Raw genomic sequence first — 26391 nt, forward strand, 5'->3', positions numbered from 1 at the left:
TTTCGAAATGGAATGCCTTTACGGAAACATCGTTTTCACTTCAAAAGCTACGACTGTTGCTTCACAGCTTCTGAGGCTGTGGAGTGGTTGCACAAACTGCTAAGATGCAACCAAAACTTTAGCCCAGAAGTAACTCGTGCTCAAACAGCTCAACTTCTCAAAAAGTTCCTGAAGAATCACGTTATTGAAGATATCAAAGGAAGATGGGGCAAGGATGATTTTGAGGATAATGGTAAATTATATAGGTAAATAACTGAATGGATTCTTGGGGCAGAAAATGTATGTGCGTTCATTTTTAAATGACTGTATTTCAATCAAGTGTTGAATCCTTAGCTACCAGAAACAAAGAAATGGCATCATTCCTGCAGCAATATCTGTAGTCACCATTTAACAACTGTAATTGCAACCTGGAATTCCATCACTAAGCAGTGTGGTTGTAAAACGAAAAATCACATGACTGCCCCAGCTTATGAAGGTCATTGTGGATTTTAAGCAGATTGTGCTTGGTTGTTAAGAGTGATGCCATGTCACTGTGATTTGCAATTTCCTGCAAGCTTCCCGATTGACTTTGCTTGTTGAAAGCCAGAATGAAGGTTGCAAATAGTGATTACATGACTCCTGAAGAGTGCAACCATTGTAATTGTTCCCCTGGTTGCCAAGCACCTGAATCACAGTCATGTGGCCATGGACATGCTGCAACAGATGTAAGTCTTGTTCTGTGCTATCATAACTTTGAACAGTTATGACAGCACAGTTATTGCATTTAAACTGCCCAGAGCTTTGCATTTAAACTACCCAGAGCTTGCTGGGAAGAGCTAGAATCTGTGAGTTAAAAAGGAGGAGGGTGGAGGAGGAAAGTAGCTGAGGCGCTGCTGATTTGACCTCCATTGCATTTAAACTGCCCAGAGCTTGCTGGGAAGAGCTATAATCTGGGAGTTAAAAAGGAGGAGGGTGGAGGAAAGTAACGGCTCACGTGTCTAACAGCGCGCGGATCATATAACTAAAAATCAAAAACAGCAGCAGTACATTCAGGGCAAGTGCATCTGAGATTCCTTGTATCTCAGAATATCTGGCTTAGTACAATGCAACACTTGTTTTGCAGCTGTCTTTCGCAGTACTCTTTTGAAATTTGGAAACTGTCCTATCTGTAAACAAATCACTAGTCTACAAGGATATATTATTTATCTAGGGTCTGTAATCTGTGCTCTTCAGGCAGAAATTAGGTGTCCAGTTCAGCCCTTCTACTCTATTGAGCCTCTGTGCTATCAGCCCCCTCTACCACAAAGATCCTGCAGGTGAAGGGCAGTGTGGACAACTGTGGGATCTGGCAGACCTGTGAACCATAAACACAAAGCTTTTGCTGTGTCCCTGCACAACAGATACAGTGCCCTTGCTGACCTTAATAGGGACATTAAGGAGACAGGTAAAGGTATTTGTGATGATAACTCAAAAAAGCAGGGGATTGTGGTCCGAGATGGAGAACTTGTTTTTGACAGGGAGAAGTGCGAATCAGGTATTACACATCAGTCATGCAAGAACAGAAAGTTATCCAAAAAGAGAAGCCACCTTCTGGTTGGTGATTCAATTATAAGGGATGTAAATTTAGGAAAGGACACAGAGGTTTCAAAACAGGTCAGGTGTCTTCCAGGTGCTACTGCCAGTAGGGACAAGAAGTGTATTTTTAAAATAGTCAAGAATGCCAGCAAGGACTGTGATATGGAGGCTATTGTACATCTTGGCACTAACGATCTGTCCCAAAAAGATGTACTCTCTGTGCAGAATGATTTCCAGAGCTTGGGGCAGGAACTTAGCAGGATAGGCTGTAAGCTTACTTTTTCAGAGGTTTTACCAGTGTATAAGAAGCAAAATGGAAAAGGCCAGCATATAGCAGAATTCAATTATGTGGCTAAAGGAGTGCTTTGGTTATATTAGTCACGATGTCTGTAGCTGATCCAATGAAAAGATGTACAAAAGAGATGGTTTGTATCCATCCAAGAAAGGGACTGAGTTACTTGGCAATAAATTCACAGATTTTCTGGAGGAATATTTAAACTAAACAATGGGGACAGTGAGTTAATTGATATAGAACATCCCTGTCCCCAGCAATCTAAAAATTATAGGGCTATCAGTGCATGTAACATAGATGTGTGGACAAGAATATCAACCTTGCTGTAAAGCAAAATCAAGCTTTTAATAGCGAGTGCCACACAAAGTGCACTAATCAAACAGGTGGTAAGGAAATAGGGGAACTCGGGCACCACACAGATTATGTAGAAAGTAAACACAGGGTCAGCCATAAAGGACTCAAATGTCTATATGCACAACGTATGAACAGTAAACAGGGTGAACTAGAAATTCAGATTAATGTGGGCAGATATGATATTGTTGCCATTATGGAAACATGGTGGGATAAAACCCACAAATGGAACACATAGCTAGAGGGATTTCAATTATTTAAAAGAAACAGACCAAATAAAAGAGGAGGTGGAGTTGCTCTATATAAGAAATAAGTACATCTCCTCAGAAATAGAGTACAACAATGATGAAAACTGTATTGAATGCATTTGGGTCAATATAAAGGGGGGAAATGACATCGCCATAGGTGTATACTATAGGCCACCTAACCAAACAGAAGAAATAGATTAACTTTTTGCTAGTCAGCTAACTAAGGTATGTAGGAAGCACATCACAATAGTAATGGGGGACTTTAATTACCTTGACATCAACTGGGAGACAAACTCTGCACCAAGTGAAAGATCAAACAGATTCCTGACAAACCTAGCAGACAACTTTGTCTCTCAAAAAGTAGAGAAGGGAACTAGGGGATTAGCTATATTGGATCTAATTCTCACTAACAGAGATGAAATAATAGAAGGTGTTGAAGCCACAGGAACCTTGGGGGGAAGATATCATACAATAATGGAACTCAACATTATGGAAGCACAAGCAATAGAACACAGTCAAATTAGAGTCTTGGACTTTAAGAGAGCTAATTTCAATAAACTTAGAGAGGGCTTGGGAAGGATTCCATGGATGAGAATCCTCAAGGGGAAAACAACTCAAGAAGCTTGGGAAATTTTGAAAAGTGAGATAATAAAAGCCCAATCTAGCACAATACCAACAAAGAAGAAAAATAACAGCTCTCAAAAGAAACCAGCATGGCTGCATAAAGAACTCTCTGATAAATTGAAAGATAAAAAGGACAAGTATAAAAAGTGGAAAGAGGGGCACATAACTTAGTCAGAATATCAGCAAATAGCCCGAGCCTGCAAAGATGAAGTGAGGAAAACTAAGGCTCAAAATGAATTAAGGCTTGCGACCAAAATAAAAAAGCTGCTTTCAACATGTAAAAAACAAGAAAAAGGTTAAGGAAATGATTTGTCCATTAATGGGGAAAGTGGCAAGAAGGTGACAAGCAACAGGGAGAAAGCAGAACTATTTATCTCGTTTTTTGCATCTGTCTTTACACGAAGAGAAAAAATAGACCAACCTATCAAAAACAGTGCCATAAAAAACAGAATAGAAACACAAGATAGGCAAGAAAATGGTAAGTGAGCACCTATCCAGCCTAGATGAGTTCTAATCACCAAGACCAGATGGATTACACCCCCAGGTTCTCAAGGAACTGGCAGATGTGATCTCAGAACCACTGAACCATATTTTTCAAAGATCCTGGAGCACCGGGGAACTACCAGAGGACTGGAAAAGAGCTGATGTAGTTCCCATCTTCAAAAAGGGGAAAAAAATGGATCCAGGAAATTACAGACCTATCAGCCTGACCTCAATACCTGGGAAGATTCTTGAAAAGTTAATCAAACAACGAATCAGCGAACACCTAGAAGCAAATCATTACTAAAAGCCAACATGGGTTTGTCAAAAACAGATTATACAAACAAATCTTATTGCATTCTTTGACCAAGTGACAAAATTAGTGGACCAGAGGAATGCTGTGGATATACTTTACTTGGACTTCAGTAAGGCATTTGATAAAGTAGATCACAACCTACTACTTGATAAGATAGAAAAATGTGGGTTAGACAGCATCACCAACAGATGGATTCGTAGCTTGCTGACCGGCCATACTCAGCGAGTGGTCCTCAATGGAACCGCATCTACATGGAGGGAAGTGTGTAGTGGAGTGCCCCAGGGCTCTGTTCTGGGTCCAGTGCTCTTCAACATCTTCATCAACGATTTGGACGAGAGGATAGATGGGGAACTCATCAAATTTGCAGATGACACCGAGCTGGCAGGAATAGCCAACACTCCAGAAGACAAGCTTAAGATACAGAAGGATCTGGACAGACTTGAACACTGGGCACTATCTAACAAAATGAAATTAAATGGTGAAAAAAGTAAGGTTCTACTTTTAGGCAAGAAAAACTAAATGTACAGGTATAGTATAGGTGGTACCTTGCTCAATAGTAGTAACTGTGAGAGGGATCTCAGAGTCCTAGTGGACAATCAGTTAAATATGAGCCAGCAGTGTGCTGCAGCTGCCAAAAAAGCCAACACAGTGCTAGGCTGCATTAACAGAGGGATAGAATCAACATCACGTGAAGTATTAATGCCACTTTACAATGCCTTGGTAAGGCCACACTTGGAATACTGCATCCAGTTTTGCTCACCACCACCATCTGTAAAAAAGATGTTGAGACTCTAGAAAGAGTATAGAGAAGAGCAACAAAGATGATTAGGGGACTGGAGGCTAAAACATACAAGGAACTGTTGCTGGAACTGGGTATGTTTAGTTTAATGAAGAGAAGGACGAGGGGGGACATGATAGCAGTGTTCCCATATCTCAGGGGCTGCCACAAAGAAGAGGGAGTCGAGCAATTCTCCAAAACACCTGAAGGCAGGACAAGAAGCAATGGATGGAAACTAACCAAAGAGAGATGCAACCTAGAACTAAGGAGAAACTTCCTGACAGTTAGAACAATTAATCAATGGAACAATCTGCCTCCAGAAGCGGTGAATGCTCCAACCCTGGAAGTTTTTAAGAAGAGACTGGACAGCCATTTGTCTGAAATGGTATAAGGTTTCCTGCCTGAGCAGGGGGTTTGACTAGATGACCTCCAAGGTCCCTTCCAACATCATCATCATCACCACCTTTAAAGCGCTTCATGGCATAGGACCCGGTTATCTCCGAGACCGCCTTCTGCCGCAGATTCCCTCCCATAGACCGGTACGCTCCCACAGAGTGGGTCTCCTCAGGGTGCCGTCGGCCAAGCAATGTCGGCTGGCGACCCCCAGGGGGAGGGCCTTCTCTGTGGGTGCCCCTGCCCTCTGGAACGAACTACCCCNGATTCCGGATCTCCTTACCTTCCGTCGCGCCCTCAAGACATGGCTTTTTCAGCAAGCGGACCTGGCCTAGGGAGGATTTTATACTGGGTTCATTTTAAGGAATTCGAAATAACACAACTTTAAAATTTGGTTTAATTCGGTTTTACAGGGGGGGATTGTATATATGCCTTTGTTTTAAATATGTTGTGAGCCGCCCTGATTCCCGTCGGGAGAAGGGCGGGATATAAATTAAATTAAATAAATAAATAAATAAATAAAATAAAATCATCATCATCATCATCATCATCATCATTATAATTTGCTGAATGAGTAGTCACTATGTTTCCAAAACCAACCAAACAATTCTGTTCCCACTCTCCACCCTCCATGCAATTGTAGTGGGGCTGGCTGAAAGGCTTTGCAGGAGCCTGCCCAGGGAGAGGGAAGCTCGGACAGCTGCTGCCGGCTTTGGGCGCGGCAGGCGTGGATCGAGTGGAAGGAAAGAAAAAGAAAAGAAAGGGGATGGCGGTGGTTGCTGTTGCTGTTGTCGGAGAGAGACTAGGTGAAGTTGAAGAGGGATTTGAAGTTTTAGCTGATCCCTTTCTGGGATGAGCTGTTACTGCAGAACGCTAACTACCTTTGTTTGTGTTCCTATCGCTGCCTGGAGCCGGTGTTTTCTCCCACCACTTGTTTCCAAATGGCCGCTGTGAAATCATTGACTATTGCTACTACGATTGCCTAAGCAATAAGGAGGAGATGGCCAGAGTAGAATGTTCTTCCCTATAGTTGATCCACTGGTGCCTGGATATTGATGTTCATGCTAATGGGCAGAATTAGATCTCATTTATCTCTGGATGAAAATTACAAAATACAGACATACAGGATCACATGCATATTGTGGGGGCCAAGCCTATTAAATGTCCAGTGAAGACACCAAACTCCAGCATGCTCAGAAATGGGCTGCATTCAGTCTAAGAGGAACTCCTCGATTGGGGAACTATAGCCACTTACCTAGTTGCAACTCCCAATTACAAAACCTTGTTGGGCTTTATAGGCACTTGACCTTGCCTATAAAGATCCAGACCATTGGTTCTTACTCAAACCATTATTAATTGTGGAGCCACCAGTAATTTCATGGACTTGATATCTTTGGAGGCCTTTAGAATTTGTGACATGCCATACAGCCATCTGTGTCTCTAGAAACAATTGATGAGAGATCCCTGCTATTTGAAGTGGTATGGGCCTAGTGGAAATGGGGTTAGAAGGATATGTAGATGAACTATAACTACCTGGCCCCTGCCCTTAATTTTCCAATGATTCTGAGAAATGCCTGACTCTTAAGCATGACTTTCAAATCATCTGTCAAAAGGAATTAATATATTTCAATTCATCCATCTGTAAGGAGCATTTCTCAGCAAAAATAAATTAGAGCAAAACAATCTTCCAGACAAATATTTATTTATTTATTTATTATTTAAATTTATATACCGCCCTATCTCCCCTACGGGACTCGGCGGTGAACAGGCGACAACAAAAATCACAATAAATATTGAATAAAAAGCCTGCTCTAAAATACCTCATATAAAAGCCCCTACCAAAAACACAATCAGAACTACGCCAGGCCGGCCGCATGGAATAGATGGGTTTTCAAGGCTCGGCGAAAGGGGCGCAGGTCCGCAGTTGTACGTAGGTCGGGGGGTAGGTCATTCCAGAGGGCAGGAGCTGCCACAGAGAAGGCTCTCCCCTGGGGGTCGCCAGCCGGCATTGACTGGCCGACGGCACCCTAAGGAGGCCCTCTCTGTGGGAGCGGACTGGTCGAAGGGAGGTATTTGGTAGGAGGCGGTCTTGCAAATACCTAGGTCCATTGCCATGGAGCGCTTTAAAGGTTGTTACTAACACCTTGAAGCGCACCTTGACTTCAGCTATGCCTTCAGTGAACATCACTACAACCATATTGTCCCTATGAATGCCTTGCTGACATGGTCCCTGGAGCCTAGATTCCAGTATAGATCTACTTCCTTTCAGAAATTGAACTTTTGCAACTCTGCAACATTTCATTACAAAAAAAACCTCTCAAGATGGTTAATTTATCTCTCCATCTGTAGCTGCTTTTACAGTATTCTATTGTCAAGAAAATGTCTGGAGAACTGAGGTTCTGCAATGATTGCTTGGTCCTCAACCAGGTCATAATCCAAAATCAGTACTTTTTGCCTTTATCTCAGAACTTCTGGGGCATATGTGGAAGGCATGAAGTTTTACAAAACTCAGCCTCAGAGGGAGTCACATACAACTTGGCATGAAACTGGGAAGGCAACTAATGAAAAGCTGCCCTTCCCACCTGATATGGGTGTTTTGAATATATTTTGATCTCATTTGGTTTGTGTAACACTGCCACTATATTCTATCACTTGATGAATGACATTTTTCAGGATTTCACAAACCAATCTGTCATAATCTATTTAGATGACACCTGATTTATTCATGCTCCCTTCAGCATCACAAATGCCCTGTAAAAGATGCCTTGCAGTGCCTCAGATAACATAATCTGTATGCAACTCCTGAAAAATGCAGCTTTGAAGTCAATGCTATTAATACCATGGACATTGCATCTCTACAAAAAAAAGGTCCAGAAAGACCCAGCCAAATTAAAAAATACCCTAGACTGACAACTCTCAAAGTGGGTCAGACCTATGCAGAAGCTAATGGCTTTCACAAACTAGTAATACATCTTCATTCCAAACTTTGCAAAACTCACAGCTTCTTCAGCCAAGCTGTGCTGGAAACGTACTCCATTCAGTTAGAATATCCTATTCAGTAAAGTTTCAAACAAATAAGAAAAGGATTTCTCCACTCACTCTATTCTCCAACATAACTGACTGTATTCAGCCATTTGTAGATGAAAGTGACATTTTTGACATGGCAGTGTGAGCTATTTTGCTACATGCTACAAGAAAGCTAAAAACAGAAGAAAGTTAAATCCGTCAGAACAGTTCCATGATATCTGGAACAAGGAACTGCTGGCTATTAAGGCAGACTTTGAAACTTGGAGGCAGTTGCTAAAAAGAGTTCAACATCCTGAGCAAGTTGAGACCAACCAGTGTAACTGAGGAAGAGAGAGGATGAGGTTGAAAGTGCCCTCTATATTTGGGAATGAAGTGCTGCAAATGCTTCCCCCTTTTGTAAAGGCTAGGCTTAACTCATCCTCCCCCAAGACAAATGTTTTACAGTGCTGGAAATTGATAGGGGAAGTGCTCAATTTCCCCTCACCATCTACTGAGAGGCAAACTGGCCCACATAGACTCAGTCCCTAGGCATACATGCCAGTGTTCCAGCTACTCAATTGGCCATTCTAGCTGACTAGTTTAGCCACACCTAACTTTTTCAAGAGCATCTCATGTCTATAGATAACCAGGTCAGCACCCCTATGGAAGGATTTATTCTCTACTAGCTGTACCCGGCCACGCGTTGCTGTGGCTCAGTCTGGTTAAATGGAAAAGAAGTGTGTTGCTTTTACGTCCAACAGATGGTGCTGTTTTTCAAAAAAAAGCATGTTTTTACCTGTCACAGGTGTGACATCTATATAATAGTAGGTTTAGGTATATAAAAACACGCGCGTATTCAAATGCAATGTTGTGTCAAAATTTCAAAGCAATCGGTGAACTTTCGGAGATTTAAGATTTTGAACAAACGAACATTTACATTTTTATTTATATAAGATGGTTTGTTCCTTGCTCAAGTCAGACACCAGATATCAGAGTTCAAAAGTTTATTCTGTACACAAGGCAAGAGCATTAAAAGAAGCTGAGTCCGTGCCAGGGATGCAACACCCTTTTATAGTCAAGTACAAATGACAAATTTATGCATGTCTGCTTTTAAAGTTCTCAGATTCTAACTTTCCTAATATAGTTTAGCTCAATTTCCTACTTTCTAGTGCCTTATCCCTATTGCTAGTGTTGTAATGGTTCCTTCTCATTCATCCCTTATTCTGTCCATATGACACTCTTGCTTCACTAAATAGTGGGCTGCCTTTCCCTTCTAAAATGGTGTTAGTTCGGCTTTCTAATAACTACTGTCTAGCAACTCCATACCCTCAGGCTCAAAAGGGAAAGCCAACCCTGAGGGATATGGGTGAATAGGAGAACAGGAGACAAAAAAGCAGGAGGTGACATTCAGACAAGTGCAACAACCACAAACATTCAGTTGTTATTACCACAAGCCATGGTAAACAGCCCATCTTGGCTTGATCCCTACCTGGAGTTTGGGTTGGATGTTTAATAATAATGCTTAAAAACAAAGCTTGAAAAACAGCCTGGAGCTCAGCAGCAAATTTGTTTTGCAGCTGGTTTTATGAAAGGAGCTAAGGGGCTGAGGCAATATCTAATCCCCAACAAACGCAAGAGCATTTGTAGGGAGCCAAGGATTGTATGCCACTTCAAAAACGTTTAACTACTGTGGGGACTGAGCTTCAAAGACTTGTTTACCTGACTAAGTTAATTTGGAAAGGCTAGGAGGGTGGAGTTAACCGATTGTTATCGTTGGGGAACATGTGTAAGAAGTAAGGCATTGTATAACATTTCCATCTAAGCCAGTGTTTCTCAAATTTGGCAATTTTAAAATGTGTGGATTTCAACAACCAGAATTCCCTAGCCCGTAATTTCAAAATTGCCAAGTTTGAGAAACACTGATCTGAACTGTAGTGTGTCCAGCCATTGCAAAAGACATTACAATATACTGGAATATCTTTTAGACAGGTATGAAGCCAAATCAACACCAGATCACTTTTTCCCCGTTCATATTTTGAGTGTTATCATGATTTTATTGGCTGAAATTCTTCTGTGTGATGGTAAAAATGCAGTTGCAACTAAAACTTCACAAAAAATGGATCTGACTGGGGATAACATATTTTTGATCATAATGGAACATTTATGGAATAATTTCAGGTTCATGATTAGATTGTCAGGATTCATACTTGATCCTAAATAATCCTGATATTATTTTCTCTGACTGATACCTTGATAGGATTTAGAAATTCATAAAAAAAATAATGATCTGATGGCTACTAACCATGAGAACATTCTACCATCAAAGGCAATCCACTTGATTAATGTTGTGCATATATACTTTGGAGATCCAGGAGCATCTGCTTGAACATTGGAAGAGGATGATTTATTAAATTACTTGATCTAATCCAACACTATTCTTATGTTCCTGTGATAGACACTTAATTTATTATTGCCTATGATAAAAAACTCCACTCACTTGTGGCAAGAAAATACATCATCCAATGATTTGTAATAGTGAATAAACTGAAATATTTGTACAGTTTTATAATGCAATAAACAGCTTGCATGAAATAATGTAAAATAAAACAAAATAGATAACATTGTCAGATTTCATCATTTGTTTCCTAATAGCACAGGCTTTAAAACAGAATTTGTATACTTTGAAAATAATATTGTCAATAGAATTTGTGAGAATTGAGATACAAATTGTATCTGTCCTACCAGGAAACATTTAAAATTGGGCCCAAATGATAACTTCCTTTGAATAAGAGTAAAGGAAAAATATTGAAACAAGTGAAGGTGAAAATAATATTTTGCAGTCACAAGTTTATCTATTTATAAAGATATTAAGTTTGGATAAAACTTTGTTTTGATTTCCCCTCTCAAAGCAAAACGTTTTTTTAGCATGATAATGTTATAAATTGATATCATTGTTTGTGTATCTTTAGTTTTGGAGAAATTTTGAAACCTCTGTATTTAGTTTGTAGTTGTGTTATTTTGTCTCCAAAGTTCTTTCAGCTTAAAGAAAGGTTATCTAGTAGCATCAATGGGGCTAGATTCTCAGGGCAGAATGATAATCTTCTTATGAAGATTTTAATAGATTGTTTTTAAATTTTAGGTTTCCTCCTTTCTCACCATTAAAACCGTACCCTAAACGATCTCCTTACCGAAAAGAAATAGTGAAATTTCCAAACTGGGACTTTGAAAAAATTACTTTCCAAGACCACATCCCAGTGAAACCTATCACATTGGTAAGATACCTTCCCATGCATTAATGTATAATGCGTTGAGAAATTCAAACACATGATATTATGTCAAGATTATCATCTTTTCTGCCTTCAAAGACATTAAGAAAAATTAAAATTGGTGGATTTATGGAACTTGTTTCATTAAATTTGAATTGTACTTAGTTGTGACTCTTTCCATAGAGTTGGTTAAATATATTGCTGGGGAAACAACATTGCCACGAAATTATAGATTAACAATAATTAGAGTTTTTCTCCTCGCATTGCTACAGAATTCTGAAATGTGGTTCAAACGTCACAGCATTGCAATTGGAGAAGTACCAACATGCAAACTCATCCATCGTCGACAATTAACAGAGGCAAATGTAGAAGATATATGGAAGTCCAGGACTTTATCATAGTAAGCCTGTTACCTGAGTTGTTCTTTCACAAAATAAATGTGGTGGAATGTAGTCCAGGAGGGAGGGCGTGCATTCCAGAAGAATAAGAGAGTAAATTTTAGATAGTTTGATTGGCAGGGTCAAGACAGCTCTTCCCTAGAAGTTATGTATAACTATAATGAGGCAAATAGTTTGCTTTAGTTTGGCAATATTTCTGTCTGTAGGTGAAGAACAATAAGGGAAACTTCTTAGAAGTTTTGGGGCTTGACATCAATCTGTCTCATTCCTTTGGAATATACTCTGTCCCTCCTAAGAATCTGACTTTTAAGGCTTTTCCTGAAGGTCAGAAGAGAGAGAGTAGATATCACCTGCTACCAGTATGTCAAGATGTTCCAAAGGGCAGAGAGGCATGGCAGAAAAGGCTCTTCTGGACCCTACCAGCTACAATTCCTTGGCTGATGAGGTCCAGAGTATGCCCCTTCTGCCAGCATGAGTGGGGCAGGCCAATCCCATTGAAGAAAGAAGGCTCCTCAGATATCCTGGACCTCTACCATAGAGGGCTTTAAAGATAAGTGACCAACATCTTTGATCGGATCCAGAAGCAGTTCTGCAGCCAGTGCAGTTTGCGTAACAATGGTGTTACACTGCCTCTCATCCAGAACTAAACATGATAAACCCCCAGATCTCAAGGCTCTATGTATCCACAGCATTCTGTCTTACCAGGTCTCTGTTGAGGGCAGCCACAGCATCACTTGGATCACTGGAGATGGAGATGTAAAGCTGTGTCATCAACATATTGATGATAATTCATCCCATGGTGTTGGATGATGTCATCCAGCAGTTTCATGCAGATGTTTTAATAAAGAATGCTTTTAGTCTATCGACAATATACACTGCTAGAAAAATGACTACCTTTCCTTTAGTGAGACATTTTGTTACAGCAATTAAGCAAAGACCTAATTTGGAATGTAGAGTGAAACATTTTCCTATCTTTTGGGTGTTTTGTTCTGTAAGTCATATTTGCCAAAGTGTATCATACAGGAGCTGGATGAGTTTGTTACAGGTAGAATAATATAACTACAATTGGGTGGTTTCAGAATTTTGAACACTAAGTAATGCAATCATTAAGCGAGTCATTGTATGACTAGGTCCAATTTTACAAACATTTTTACCGCAATTGCTAAATGAATCACGTGATCGTTAAGCAAATCTGGCTTCCCCAATTGACCTTGCTTGTCGGAATCTGATTGGGAAGATCGCAAATCATGAGCACATGACTGCAAAAAGCTGCTCGAATTGCAGTCACATGGCCACATGGATGGTGCAACGGTCATAAGTTACTTTTTCTAAGGCCAGCATAACTTCAAACTATTGTTAAAGAAATGGTCATAAGTTGAGGACTACATGTATGAAACACTGAAGAGAGGGTGGTGTAATTCTCTGGTCTATCCTTTCATTTTTATTATAGTTTAAGGTATTTTATATTAAAGTAGCACTATCATATGTAATTTGGTTTGCATCTGAAAGATGCAAATAATTTTTGTTTAAAAACAAATGAGGTTTTAATGAGGTTTACTAATGAGGTTTTAGTAAGTAAGATGGTTTTATTATGCAAACAAGCACATAATCTATTCATATATATGTACATAATCCAGTGACAATGTGAACTATTTAGCTGTAAATTATTTTCCAGATAACTGCTGCTAGCCTATTGAAATCTGTTTTCTTTATGTCTTCTATAGCTTGCAAAAAACTTTAGGTTTGGATTCTCTGAATGATATTTTAGACACTAAACTTGTCAATCCAAAGGACATCATTCAGAATGTGTACAGTGTCAACAAACAAGGAACTGTCATTTTAGAAGATAAATCAAGTAAGTGGAACTGTTTAACATGTTATGGTTTTGTTGGAATATATTCAGGAAACAAATATATCTTGATCACTAAACTGCTCATTCAGTGCCAATAAAGTTCTGGGTCAGATCTGTCTAAAGAAATAAAAAAAGAATTTATGATAATTTGATTCCCCTTGAAATCTAGGAAACTTCGATAAATTCTAATTACTTTTTGCTGTCTTTCCTTGTACTACCCTCCCCCCCAACTCAAACTAATTCCAGGAGTGAGCACAGCACACCTATGTGGGAATGAGGGACGTTTTATAGTCACTCCATTTCTATCTCTGAGGTAGATGTCCTTCAAATGAAACTGTTATGGGTTGTCCCTCAAAGCTCCATCTGTCTCTAGTATTCCTCAGTGGCTACATAAACCTGCCAGGACTGGTCATCAGGAGATTTGGAACCAGATATTCTCAAGAAATATCTTTCCATGACCTCTTCTGAAGACAGTATGGCTTCCACGATAGTGCAACTATAGTTAAAAATTGGCTGGATGAGGGATAATAAATTGAAACTGAATCCATTAAGTGTTGTATGAGTTAACTTTCTGCAAGTATGTTTCACTACAGTATGCCCTGTTGAAATGATAAGCAGCATCCTTAGCAAAACTGAGTGTATTCATTTAGGTTGTGCTTTTTAAAAACGCTTTATTACATAGAGTTCATCTCTGCACAAAGAAACAGAATACTTATTATCTTATTCTGTTAAAGTTATTGCTTTCTATTGCAACATTACTACTGGTACTGTTTTCTGTACACTAAAATCATTTTCCTTAATGCCTACATGAAGTCATCCTTAGCTGATAAATGAGCAGCAGCCTATAAAGACACATATAATTCACTATATAGCTGAGAACTAAAGAGGAGAAATATTAATCCTACTATGGGAATAAGCATAAAATCATTAAATAAATAAATGCCTGCAGTTGTAATTTAAAACCCAATTTCTTTGGTCTAATAAGTGCTAGCATTTTAAACCACTTAACATTCTTTCATGCAGAAGAGGTTCCTCACTGGGTTCTATCAGCAATGAAATGCTTAGCAAACTGTAAGTATTTTTTATTTCTGTATGTTGCTTTTCAAACATATGCTTTCTCACTTACTTTCTCATTATTTTCCTTTTTAATAGACTGATTTTGATTAGATGAGTCTGTTTTCCATCACAGTTTTTTCCTAAAAATAATATGATACTTTCTTCAACAGAGTTGGGAGGAAATAAATCTGCAACATAGCATGTCTCATTCTCATCACCTATCACCCAATTGTTTCCAATTTGAGTGGAATATTTTCTAAGGAGTAGTCTGATGATGGGATTAATACAGGTAGTCCTCGACTTACAACAGTTCGTTTAGTAGCCTTTTGAAGTTACAATGGCGCTGAAAAAAGTGACTTATGACCGTTTTTCACACTTATGACTGTTGCAGCATCCCCATGGTCACATGATCAAAATCAAATGCTTGGCAACTGACTCATATTTATGAAAGTTACAGTGTCCCGGGGTCATGTGATCTCCTTTTGCACCCTTCTGACAAGCAAAGTCAATGAGGAAGCCAGATTCACTTAACAACCATGTTACTGTCTTAACTTCAGTGATTCACTTAAAAACTGTGGCAAGAAAGGTCGTAAAATGGGACAAAACTCACTTAACAAATTTCTCAACAGAAATCTTGAGCTCAACTGTAGTCATAAGTCGAGGACTACCTATACTTTTGGCTGTCTTTGACCCTCAGATACTATAGGGCCAGTCCTCTTACAAATTTTCATGTGTCCTTGAACATTTAAGGTTACTGAGGAAAGCAGGATGAATCATGTTGAACTTTCTAAAAGTTGCTAATACAGGTGAAGAAGAAATTTCCTTTTATATCATTCATCGATAATGATGCTAAAAGACTAAGTTAAGCTTGGTTTCTTCAGATTGAAAGTGTCAGGTGGATTGCATGCTATTTAAAATTTGTATTGCTACCATCCCATGTCTTACTTAACATCACGCATAGAGGCAATTTCGATTTGGTAATAAAGAGAATGTTTTAAAGTTTTTTGGAATGGCCATACCACACATGGTGGCTATATGAGAAGAAACAATTACTGAAAAAGGTATGTTTGTAAGTTGCTTTGTGGTATGGTTTCAGGTAGTACCGTGTTTCCCTGAAAATAAGACCTGGTTTTTTGTTTTGTTTTTTGCCTCCAGAAGAGACACCAGGTCTTATTTCTGATGGGTGTCTTTTCCAGTCACCTTGTGGCGGCAGCACCGACAGCCCCGCCCAGCTGGCCCACTTCTGCGGCCAAAGGAGCAGCTTCATTCTGCAGCTGAGAATGGAACTCCAGCCTGCATTTCGCAGTCAGAACTGAGCCACAGATTGAATCCATAGCTCTGTTCTTGGCTGCAGAAGCCTTTCTGGAAAGGCCACTGACTGTGAAATGCAGGCTGGAGCTCCATTCTCAGCTGCAGAACAAAAAGGCAAGTGTCGGGCCTGTGAGGCGAGGCAAATGTTAATCCATAGGAGGCCTGGCTGCAATGGTAAGCTCCACCCCCCCACCCTAGCTTGATTTTTAAGCGTGTGCTTCTCCCGAAAACTAGGGCTTATTTTCGGGGTAAGTCTTACTTTCAGGGAAACACAATATGAGTATATTGTTCTTAGTTATAGTCATTCCCTACTATTAGAAAGCCCTTTAAATTGTTCATCATGGTAACTCTTTGTGTTAAAGATAATCCATTTTAAACTAGGGATTATCTAGCTGGAGAAGCAGGGAGATAGGGAGTATGTTGGGGTGTTACCAAACAGATAATTCCCTGGGTCTATTCTGAAGTGGTTTGGCTGAGAGAAATCTGTGCTGCAAACATTTAAACCACCAAATTTTTAGGAAGTTTGAAACTATCTTGAAATTACTGAAGTTTATGAATAGACATGACATGTCATGTCAACATCCAGCTCGAGAATTCAAATAAAACTCCGGGTTCATTCTGTTTCCAAAAATCTTAGTGTTTATTGAATATACAGCATGGTCATGTCGAAACAAATTAACTCTGGGATTCCCAGAGTTTAGTTCATAAAACTAAACAATAATTTCTTCGGCCAAACCCCCACCCTCTCACATAGTCCATGTAAACAATTTCACTTTGTTATGGGAACCGTCTACTTCCTCTCCACACCTGCTGCAAGTGTCCTTGGAAAGGTTTCAGGCTCTCATGGTCTTCAGCGGAATTGTAGAGGTTTCGTTTCTCCATCTAATCCATTCTAAAGCAACACCTTACTCTAATGGCAAGTTGAAATGAAGAGGCATGTAGCTGCCAAAGTTTCATTCTTGACATGTTGGGATTACGCTTCAAGTTTTTAGAAGGACACTAGCTTAAGTCCTTGTTAACAATTTAATTCCTATTTTCATTCCTATACCTATGTGACAGCATAGTGTTGTTGTTGGTGGAACATTATTCCCTCTGAGGTACGGTTGGCCCCCACCCTGTTGCTTTTCTGAAAGGTTCTAAAAATGTGGATTCATCACAAATGGGGATAGAGCCAATCATGTGGCGGATTTGATTGTGTTATTGCTGCCATGGAGGTGGGGTGGTTATTATTAAATGGGTTTTTATTCTCTGGTGGATTTTTAAAATTTTGTAAGCCACCCAGAGTTACCTATGTGTGAACTGGGCAGCTATACTTCTAATAAATAAAAATAAAATTTTCATTATGACTACACATATAAATTAGCACTGTTTTTGCCACCTACGTAATCCAACCAGGAAACCTTTTTTTTTCTTTCTACTTCCCCCCTTTCCATCCTTTTTAGGGCCCAGATGTCCAGATCTGAAACAGCCCACCTATTCAGGTTTTGAAAGAGATGTCTTTAGAACCATAGCAGATTATTATGCACACATGAAGGAGCCTCTTCTAACTTTCCAGTTCTTTGATGTCTTTGTCAGTGTGCTAGGTAAGTTATGCTGCGAAACACGTATCTGGCAGGCTGAGTGCACTGTGTTTGTGCTGCAGAATGTTACTGCTGTCCTTCAGCATCTTTCTTAATGAAAGTGACTCCTTTTAGAACTTGATATTCAGATAATAATTGTTGTTTTTCCTCCTTATTAATTTGAACCTTTAGGATCCCCAATTCAGACAAGCTTCCTAAAGGCAGACTTCAGCAATACAAATAAACCTTGAGGCAGTTTATTCAGAGGTTTGCCTGGAGTGCCATTAGAGGAAGAATCAAACCTACTCTGAACAGACCAGAGTAAGAGCCCATAATAGGGATTACTTCATGACAATAAGGGCAATAAAATGTCAATATTGCTCCACCCTTATTGTGTCTATTGTTTAGGGTAGGCAGAGCCCCTCCAAATAGCTGGTGCTCCTCTGTGAGGATTATTCTTTTAGAGAGTTGTTGAGGGCCCTTGGAGATTTTCTGTGTCATCAGGGTCACCTGTTGTGCTTGCGCCTGTCTTCAACAATGAAGGGACACAGGGCAGAAAACATCCTGCAGCCAAGAAGGCTCCACACACATTTGCACTACTCAGGTGACCCTGAGGACACAGAAAACCTCCAAAAGCCTCAGCGACTCTCTAAGAGAATGCAAATGACCAGCTATCTGCAAGGAATATAAATCCTTCCATTCCCCACCATCTAGTCAAAGCCGAAATAGCTTTTTGGATGAGAAGCGAAACAAGGCGCCTGAAGGCAGGACAAGAAGCAACGGATGGAAACTAATCAAGGAGAGAAGCAACCTAGAACTAAGGAGAAACGTCCTGACAGTTAGAACAATTAATCAGTGGAACAACCTGCCTTCAGAAGTGGTGAATGTTCCAACACTGGAAGTTTTTAAGAAGAGACTGGACGGCCATTTGTCTGAAATGGTGTAGGGTTTCCTGCCTGAGCAGGGGGTTGGACCAGATGACCTCCAAGGTCCCTTCCAACTTTATTATTATTATTATCAGGGCTTTTTTTCTCATAGAACGCCCAGAACGGAGTTCAGGCACCTTTTTTGAATGGAACCTTGTAGGATAGGCAAGGTGGGTTGTATGACGTGTGTGAGTCCCGGCACCTTTTTTTTTTTTTTTTTAGAAAAAAAGCACTGATTATTATTATCTTCAAACAAAAACAAGAAAAGTCCAGCTGCCTCCTTAAAAAACACCTTAATTTATTCGCAACATTACTTTGTATTAGAGTTATATTACTTACAAATATTACTTTGTAAACGTAACAAAAACATTCCCAAGAAAAGATCAGTAGGCATGCCTCAAATGCTCAGCTCAGCTCAAATATTTTAATGCTTTTCCTTTTACTTACAGCTCATATTTGGAATGCCAAAAAATGAATTAACAATATGAATGATAAAATTCTCATTTTCAAAGAAACTCAACACTGAAGTTTTTTTTAAAAAAAAGTACTTAAGAACATCTTTTAAAATCATGTTTTGATTCAGGAATCTTGCAGGAAAAGAAGCTAGCTACTGAAGCCTTGCAGATTTGTTGTCTTCTTCTGCCACCAGCAAATCGGCGAAAGCTACAGTTGTTGATGACGTTGATGGCTAAGATCCAGTCAAATAAAGATCTTCCACCTCTTTCAGATACACTTGGAACAAGAGCAATGGTGTGTATCTGCCGGAAATAGAAATACACTATGAAATCGTTTTGGAATTGCTCTGGGGGAGACTCTTCTTAGTTACAAAATAATGACTTGTTCTAGAAATAGCAGTAATCTGTGCAATGCAGGGTGTGGTTTGCAATATTCTCTTGCCGCCTTCTGCCGGTATAACTTGAAGTTAAATCCCCAGGCTGAATTTCCCTGCTAAAGTGGACGAAATTTGGCAGCTACAGCTCTTCCCACCTATTTCTCACCAGTCCTTTAACCTTTTTTGCACTTCTTGCTCTGTGACATGCCTGGTTTTCTTTAGATTTATAGTGCTGTCTGAATAGGTATGAGAACCAAAAGAACTTTGAAAGGGAATTCATTGTAAGGGGAAATATGTTAATTTTCATGTTTTTATTAGGTGTTCTATCCCTAGGTTGATACCATCTGAATGTGTATATCTGAATCAGTGGGCTACAAAAATTGATGTTGACAAATGTGATAGCAGGCCTCCAACAGTATCAGATCAGTTTATAAATACTTAAATCGTTGGGTTGGGAGGAATCTTGAAAGTCACATAGCCTTTGGCTCAATGCATGATCTGTAGTACAAGATGTAATAGCAATTTCCATCACTTATGGGATAATAAATAACAAATTCAATATATATTGTGAGATCTGATGTCACTGATTTCCTCTTCTGTGTTTCAGATGGTTCAAACCTTTTCTCACCGCATTCTTTGCTCCAAGGATGAAGTGGATTTGGATGAACTGTTAGCAGCTAAATTGGTTTCATTCATGATGGACAATTATCATGAGATCTTAAATGTTCCTTCAGCCTTAAAAACTGCAGCTGAGGAATATATAGCACATCTCCAAAGAGTCCAGGTGAGCTGTACATGGTTGAATTTTGTTCTCATGTATTTAACTTTTTTACTACATTTTGAAAACCCACCTACTGTAAATAAGCAGATTAAAGTTTCCCTTGTAGAATTGCTATTATTCCTCCTTTAGTTAATAGCACATTATATGAATTAATATAAATTAGGTTGTATGTGAGTTTGGAAATAGGAAATCATAGTATGGTAATAGTTCCATGTGAATAGTTACAGTGAATGGTGATAATGGAAAAGCTAAATATGAGTTCTGGGTAAATTATGCAATGTTCTGAATGACTATGAATGAATAATTGTCTAATTGGCATAGATGTTTGGGTGAGTACACAAGGCATTCTGAAATCCAAGAAAGGGAAAGGTGACACTTTGATGAGTATCTGTTTAAGGGAAACAATTTTGTTTCAGTTATGTGACGTAAGCAATAACTTATTCATAGATACACATGGCTAAGAAATGAATATAATTCTAAGAGTAAAATTGACTGTAACAAAAGTTTGAAATGATTAGTAAAGGATTCAATCGTGATGAGAATTTTCTAAATTTGGAACAGTCCATTTTTTTTGGTAGAATCAAAGGGTGGGTCGTGGAGGAAAATGGTCATGCAGAAAAGGAAGCGAAAGAAGCAAAAGTAAAGTTACATCAACTTCAGGAAGAAAACATATGAGTCCTATATGAGAAAGTATCAGGAGATGGATTAATCTCTCAATGGATGAAATGGAAAATGGATCTAAGAAAAGAGAATGTAACATTGTTAACCAGAGAGTAAAAACAAACATGTTCAGATTACCAAAGAGTTGTGTGGAGTTATGCTAATGGAATATATGAACTCACAAAATATGAAGTGCAGTAATGAAGTGAAGGAAGCCAGGGATTAAGAAAGCGCGCACACACAAATAAGAGAATGTTTCTGCACAGTAGAGAATGAGAGAAAGATATAGCATATAATGTATATTGAAAAAAAGAGTGTTGCAAAGAATGTAGTCTCAAAAGGGCATGAAACAGTTAATATTAAAAGAGCCAGAGAAAATGCATAGCAATTTCAATGGAAATGTACGATTTATAAATAGGTAAGTGATCTAAACAAAAAGCCTCAGGCTAAATGAATAGAATTTCAACAATTAACCCCTTATTTTATTATTTTAACAATTATTTTATTGGCCAAATACTGTTGAAATAAAATAATTTGATGACTCTGAATGACAGGAGATCAGAATCATACCTATCTCCCATGGAGTGTATTCCAAAATGTGACGCTATCACCAAGAAGCCCTGATGTCTAGCCTTTACACTTGCATCTCACATAGGGGGGAAACTTTCAAAGGACCTTCTCTAAATATTTGAACTGGATGCATTTCCTGATAAATCCTATCCCACACCACATAGGATTTTATATGTAATTATTAGCATTTGTATCTGGAAGCAATAGTGCGGTAACCTCAAGATAACAGCAATTCTGCCAGAACAGGTTTTTCTTGCTAATCAACTGGTCACTGTGTTTTGCATTAATTGCAGCTCATGACTTATCTTCAAAAGCAACCACATAAATTACATTGCAGTAGTTTAATTGTGCAGTGATCAGGGCATGAGTTGTTGTCATAAGAATTTTACAATCCAGGTACAGTCATGACTGACACACTAGTTATAGCTAGACTGGGTAAAGGTCCCCTGGCCATGGCTTCTCTCTGATTACATGGAATGAGGGAATACTGGGAAGCATAGTTTAGAGATTTTTATAGAGCTAATAGGGAAGTGTTAAAGAGTGCAATTAAGATGGATGCTATAAATGGTTAGCGTCCCCCCAAAAATGAGCTTACTAAATAGGCCTATGAAGAATTCTAATTAAAGACTTCCGGTTCCAGTACGCGGCGACGCCAGTTGTGTCTGGAGACTCGTCTCCACTTCAGCCGGATTTTCTTCGCCGGTAGACCCCTTAGTGCAGCGGTTCTCAACCTATGGGTCGTGACCCCATTTGGGGTCGATCGACCATTTCACGGGGGTCGCCAAGCAAGGCTGTCCACCATTTTTTCCCCTTTTCCGGTGAGTGCCTTACCTCCCTTGGGCTGGGCCAGCTGGTGGTCGGCCTGCTCCGTCTCTGCCGCTTGCCAGCTACGCCTCGGCCGGCGCAGGGGGCGGAACCACGCATGCGTGGCGCTTCCGGGCAGGGAAAGTCCTCGACTTATGACCGGTTGGGTAGTCCTCGACTTACGACCGGTTTAGTCCTCGACTTACAACCGGTTTAGTCCTCGACTTACGACCGGTTGGGGGTCGCAGCATTAAAAAGGTTGAGAACCACTGCCTTAGTGGGTTGAAAGTCGCCCTGGAGGGGCGACCACCGAGGAGGAGGCTTGCTGGTGACTGCGGGAGGGCGGCAGCTTCTCCCGTGGCTCCAGCTATCTCCTTAGAGCCGAAGGAGCAAAGATTGTCCTGCAAGATGGCCGATTACCCTGCTGCACCAGCCAAAAGTCACAATTACATCTAAGCGTAACAGACCCACCGCGAATGATCCGGGTGAGACCCCTTCTGCTCCTTTCTTCACCCTATTCTGTTTTTTTTTACTGCCTGTAAAAGCTTTGTTGGAATTATTTCCCTGTCTTGAAAAAGCAGCTTTTATATGCGTGGGAAGAAAGGCACTGAACAAAAGGATAGAACAAAAAAATTTAAAGACTACACTTTATTCTCATTTACTTTGGGGTATATAAAAAACTCTTTTCTGAGCTGTACTATTATTTTATACTGGAAGATTATTTCTTTTTCCACTTTTTCCTTTAAAAGACAGAAAAAAGGGAGAAAATGGTATCTGGAAAAGATTTTTTAATCTACTGAGGACATCTAGTGGTGAAAAGTTAACATCGCAACTGCTGATTATTGTTTGGAGATGAGATAGACTTGACCTTCAAACTACTCTTGAAGAGAAAAGATAAACTGATCCAGCTGTGGGAATTGTGGGGGTGGATACTGTTTAACTTTTATTAATTACAACCTCCACTAAAAGAAAAAAGGGATTCTCTTCAATTACTATCAAAATAGAGAAACCTTATACACAATTAAACTGTAAACTTATATTGGAAAAGATTTATGAGGCTATTGAAGAAATATGTGCTACAATGAAAGAGATTACTACAGAATTAAGAGACAGCAACTCTACCCCAAACCTTCAAACTGATTTTCAGACTACAGCTGACCATTCTAAAAACCAAAACATACTAGAAGAGGATCCAATTGATATTAAAGAGGAAATTATTTTACCTTACAAGCATTTCATCTATATCTTCGAGGATCAGAAAAATCAAAGACTGAGATTTGAACCTTTAAAGCAACGAGGCTTTAAGGATAAGAGAAATAGATATCCAATGCAGAGGTCAGGATGCTTTTTACTGTCTCAAATGATATTACAAGGGAAGCTTTGTTATGGAAACCTGCCTGGCACAAAAAGAAGGCGAGAATAAGACTGAAAAGAGAAATTTAAAATTATATGTAATGGATCAAAGGTACTGTAGAACTATGGATTGATTTAAGGATTAAGATTTTGAGTTAGAAGTAAGAGAAAAATGGGTGGTTATTAGAATATATACATTAAATAGATTAAGAATGTATTCTTTGGAATAATAGGTTTATTTGTAAGAAAACTATTATGTAATGGAATGAAGAAAATTGAAGAGGTGTTCTAGATCTGGATTGACTTAATAATTAATTGAACGTTAATTTAACAAGATTATGTTTTTGTTTGATAATATGGATGTTATTAGGTATGATAATTAACTGGATAAAATTTGAATCTCGTCCAATGGACTGAAATGATTTAAGGTTTGATATTATTTTGTAATCTTAAAGAGATTGATTGATTGATGGATTAGATATGTATAGGATAGACTAATATTTTATTTTAAGTAGGAGATATTAGTGGAAGAAGAAATAAACAAGACTTATGATAAAATTATGGAACTAGAATATACCTGGAAAGGATACCTGAATTGATAATGTGTTTATTTAAAGTTAAATTTGATTATGGTAATTGTAAATTCATAAAGCTCCAAAATAGGTTTAGGATTAATAGAAATTTAAATTAGAAATGGATTATTTTAAATATATTAAGCTATATGAGGGAAATAGAGAAGGAATATTTAATGTATTGATTTGAGTTAATCATATATGGTTTTATTTCTGGATGTTTGTTTACCCCAGCACCACGGTGTGTTTTGAGCACTTTGTTCTAAGAATTAAAAAATCAATAAAATTTGTTTAAAAAAAAAGAATTTTAATTAAACACAAGAGGTGACAGTAATCAAAATCTGGGAAGTGCAGTTGGAAAAATAGTGAATAGTACCTGGTCTGTTGTGCAAAGTGAATGTGTGTCAAAAGAAGGAAACTGTATGTTTATAAAACTGCTTCTGCCTACCTTGTTATCTGAAAGTGAGAACAGGATATGCTCAAAGAACCATAAAAGTTGAATGCAGTCAGAATCAGGTACTTAAGAATGTGTAGGATCAAGAATGAGTATGGGTAGAATGAAAAAGTGACATGCATGAAGGAGGTATGAATGGACGGAGAGGATGAGAAAGACCAACAAAATCCTGGGTGGATGAGAACCAGCAAAAAAAAAAAAAAAAGAAAGGCAAGAAGTTTAAAGAATAAAAATCAGTGTATAGAAATATAGTGAATGGCATTGGTGTAAACTTTTCCTTTTATTTTTATTATCTCATGCCTTTAAATGTATTTGGTTTACTGTTGTGCTGTGCCTAACATTATTTACCTTAAAAGGGAATAGCATGATGGATATTGTTGTTGGTTTTATATTGTTTAATGTGATTTTATACTGTTTTATTGGTTGTATGCCATCCAGATGTTTTAAGATGAGTAACTCCGTATATACATTTAATTAATTAATTATGCAGGTATGTATGTAGGAGGTACATTATAAATTAACAAATAGAAGAAAGCCAGTTAGAAAACATGATCTGATCATTAATAGTTACTTTATGAGCCCCCTGACAGATTGAAATTTCTCTTTACAAGTATTTTGTGATCCTTCCTCCCTCCCTCCCTACCTTCCTTCCTTTTTCTAAAAAAACTTTTTATAACTCAATGAGGATAACTATTACAATTAAAATATAAACATGCCCTCCCCTCTTTCCATCACATGTAGTATGTCTTCTATAACAATTAATTTCAAAACAAGTCTTATCATTCAAAGCCTTTCAGTGGTCAATTTTGTTTCAGGTGATGATAGCATATTTCACCTGCCTTCAATTCATAATGTTTATTAACCATAGAGACAAGCAGAAACAAATTCTAAATGTCTTCTTGCGTTGTTGTTGTTGGTTGTTGTTGTTTTTTGTGTGTGTATGTGTAAAATTCAGATAAAATATCCAGAATCTGATACAGATGCTATTTTGCCTGTGCCATCATTTGGTCATCAAATCAGCACTGATGAATTTGAACACCAAAAAACAAATTGTCGTCAAGGGCCACTGGCAAATTTGTTGGAAGAAATCACAATGAATATGGAAATGTCCATCAAAGAAAAGAAGAAAAAGTTGAAACAGGTAAATGAAATTGCTGAATTTTTCTACAGTTCTCTCTTCATTTTTGCTGAAACATTTAAGTAATTCCCTTTTTATAAATAAGTTGGAAAATGGATTCATATTAATTAGGTTTTTTGATTTATATTTATTATTTTCATTTATCAAATATGGTTCCTATTTCATGGAAAGTGCCTCTGGGCAGCATACAAACAATAACAAAAACAATAAATATAACAATATAAAATAATAATAATAATCCAACCATTATTTGTGGAAAGATCATGTTTTACAAATAACTCAAGGAGACAAACATATCTAAAATAATAATTATGAAAAATCATTACACTAAAAGCAGAACCAAACAAGAAAAGAAAATAATAGAGGAATGTTAATAATAACGGAACCACCTCAGAAGTTGATCCATCCCCAGGGTCTCAAGCCTACTGACAATATACAGGTAGTCCTTGACTTACAACAGTTCATTTAGTGACCATTCGAAGTTACAACAGCACTGAAAAAGGGGCATATGACCATTTTACACACTTATGACCGTTGCAGTATCCCCATGGTCATGTGATCAAAATTCAGACGCTTGACAACTGATTCATATTTTTGACAGAAGCAGCGTCGCAGGGGCACATGATCACCTTTTGCACCCTTCTGACTGACAAAATCAATGGGGAAGCCAGATTCACTTAACAACCATATATCTAACTTCACTTAAGTGATTCACTTAACAGCTGTGGCAAGAAAGATCATAAAATGGGGCAAGACTCACTTAGCAAATGGCTTACTTAGCAAAAGAAATGTTGGGCTCAATTGTGGTTGTAAATTG

General features: G+C 38.5%; 1 protein-coding gene across 1 annotated transcript; it reads left to right on the plus strand.

Annotated features, from left to right (window-relative positions):
• DEPDC1B (DEP domain containing 1B) lies at nt 1-25577 on the plus strand (the record flags this gene model as incomplete). The annotated part of the gene is made up of 9 exons (XM_015825087.1): nt 1-245; nt 11182-11314; nt 11581-11708; nt 13431-13561; nt 14582-14629; nt 17368-17508; nt 18994-19160; nt 19850-20026; nt 25392-25577. Coding segments are annotated over exons 1-9 (1344 nt in total), but the record flags the coding sequence as incomplete, so codon positions are not given.
• Nucleotides 25578-26391: the final 814 nt, after the last annotated feature.

The sequence above is a fragment of the Protobothrops mucrosquamatus genome, unplaced genomic scaffold (assembly GCF_001527695.2).
Source record: "Protobothrops mucrosquamatus isolate PMUCROS unplaced genomic scaffold, P.Mucros_1.0 scaffold2478, whole genome shotgun sequence".
Classification (NCBI taxonomy): domain Eukaryota; kingdom Metazoa; phylum Chordata; class Lepidosauria; order Squamata; family Viperidae; genus Protobothrops; species Protobothrops mucrosquamatus.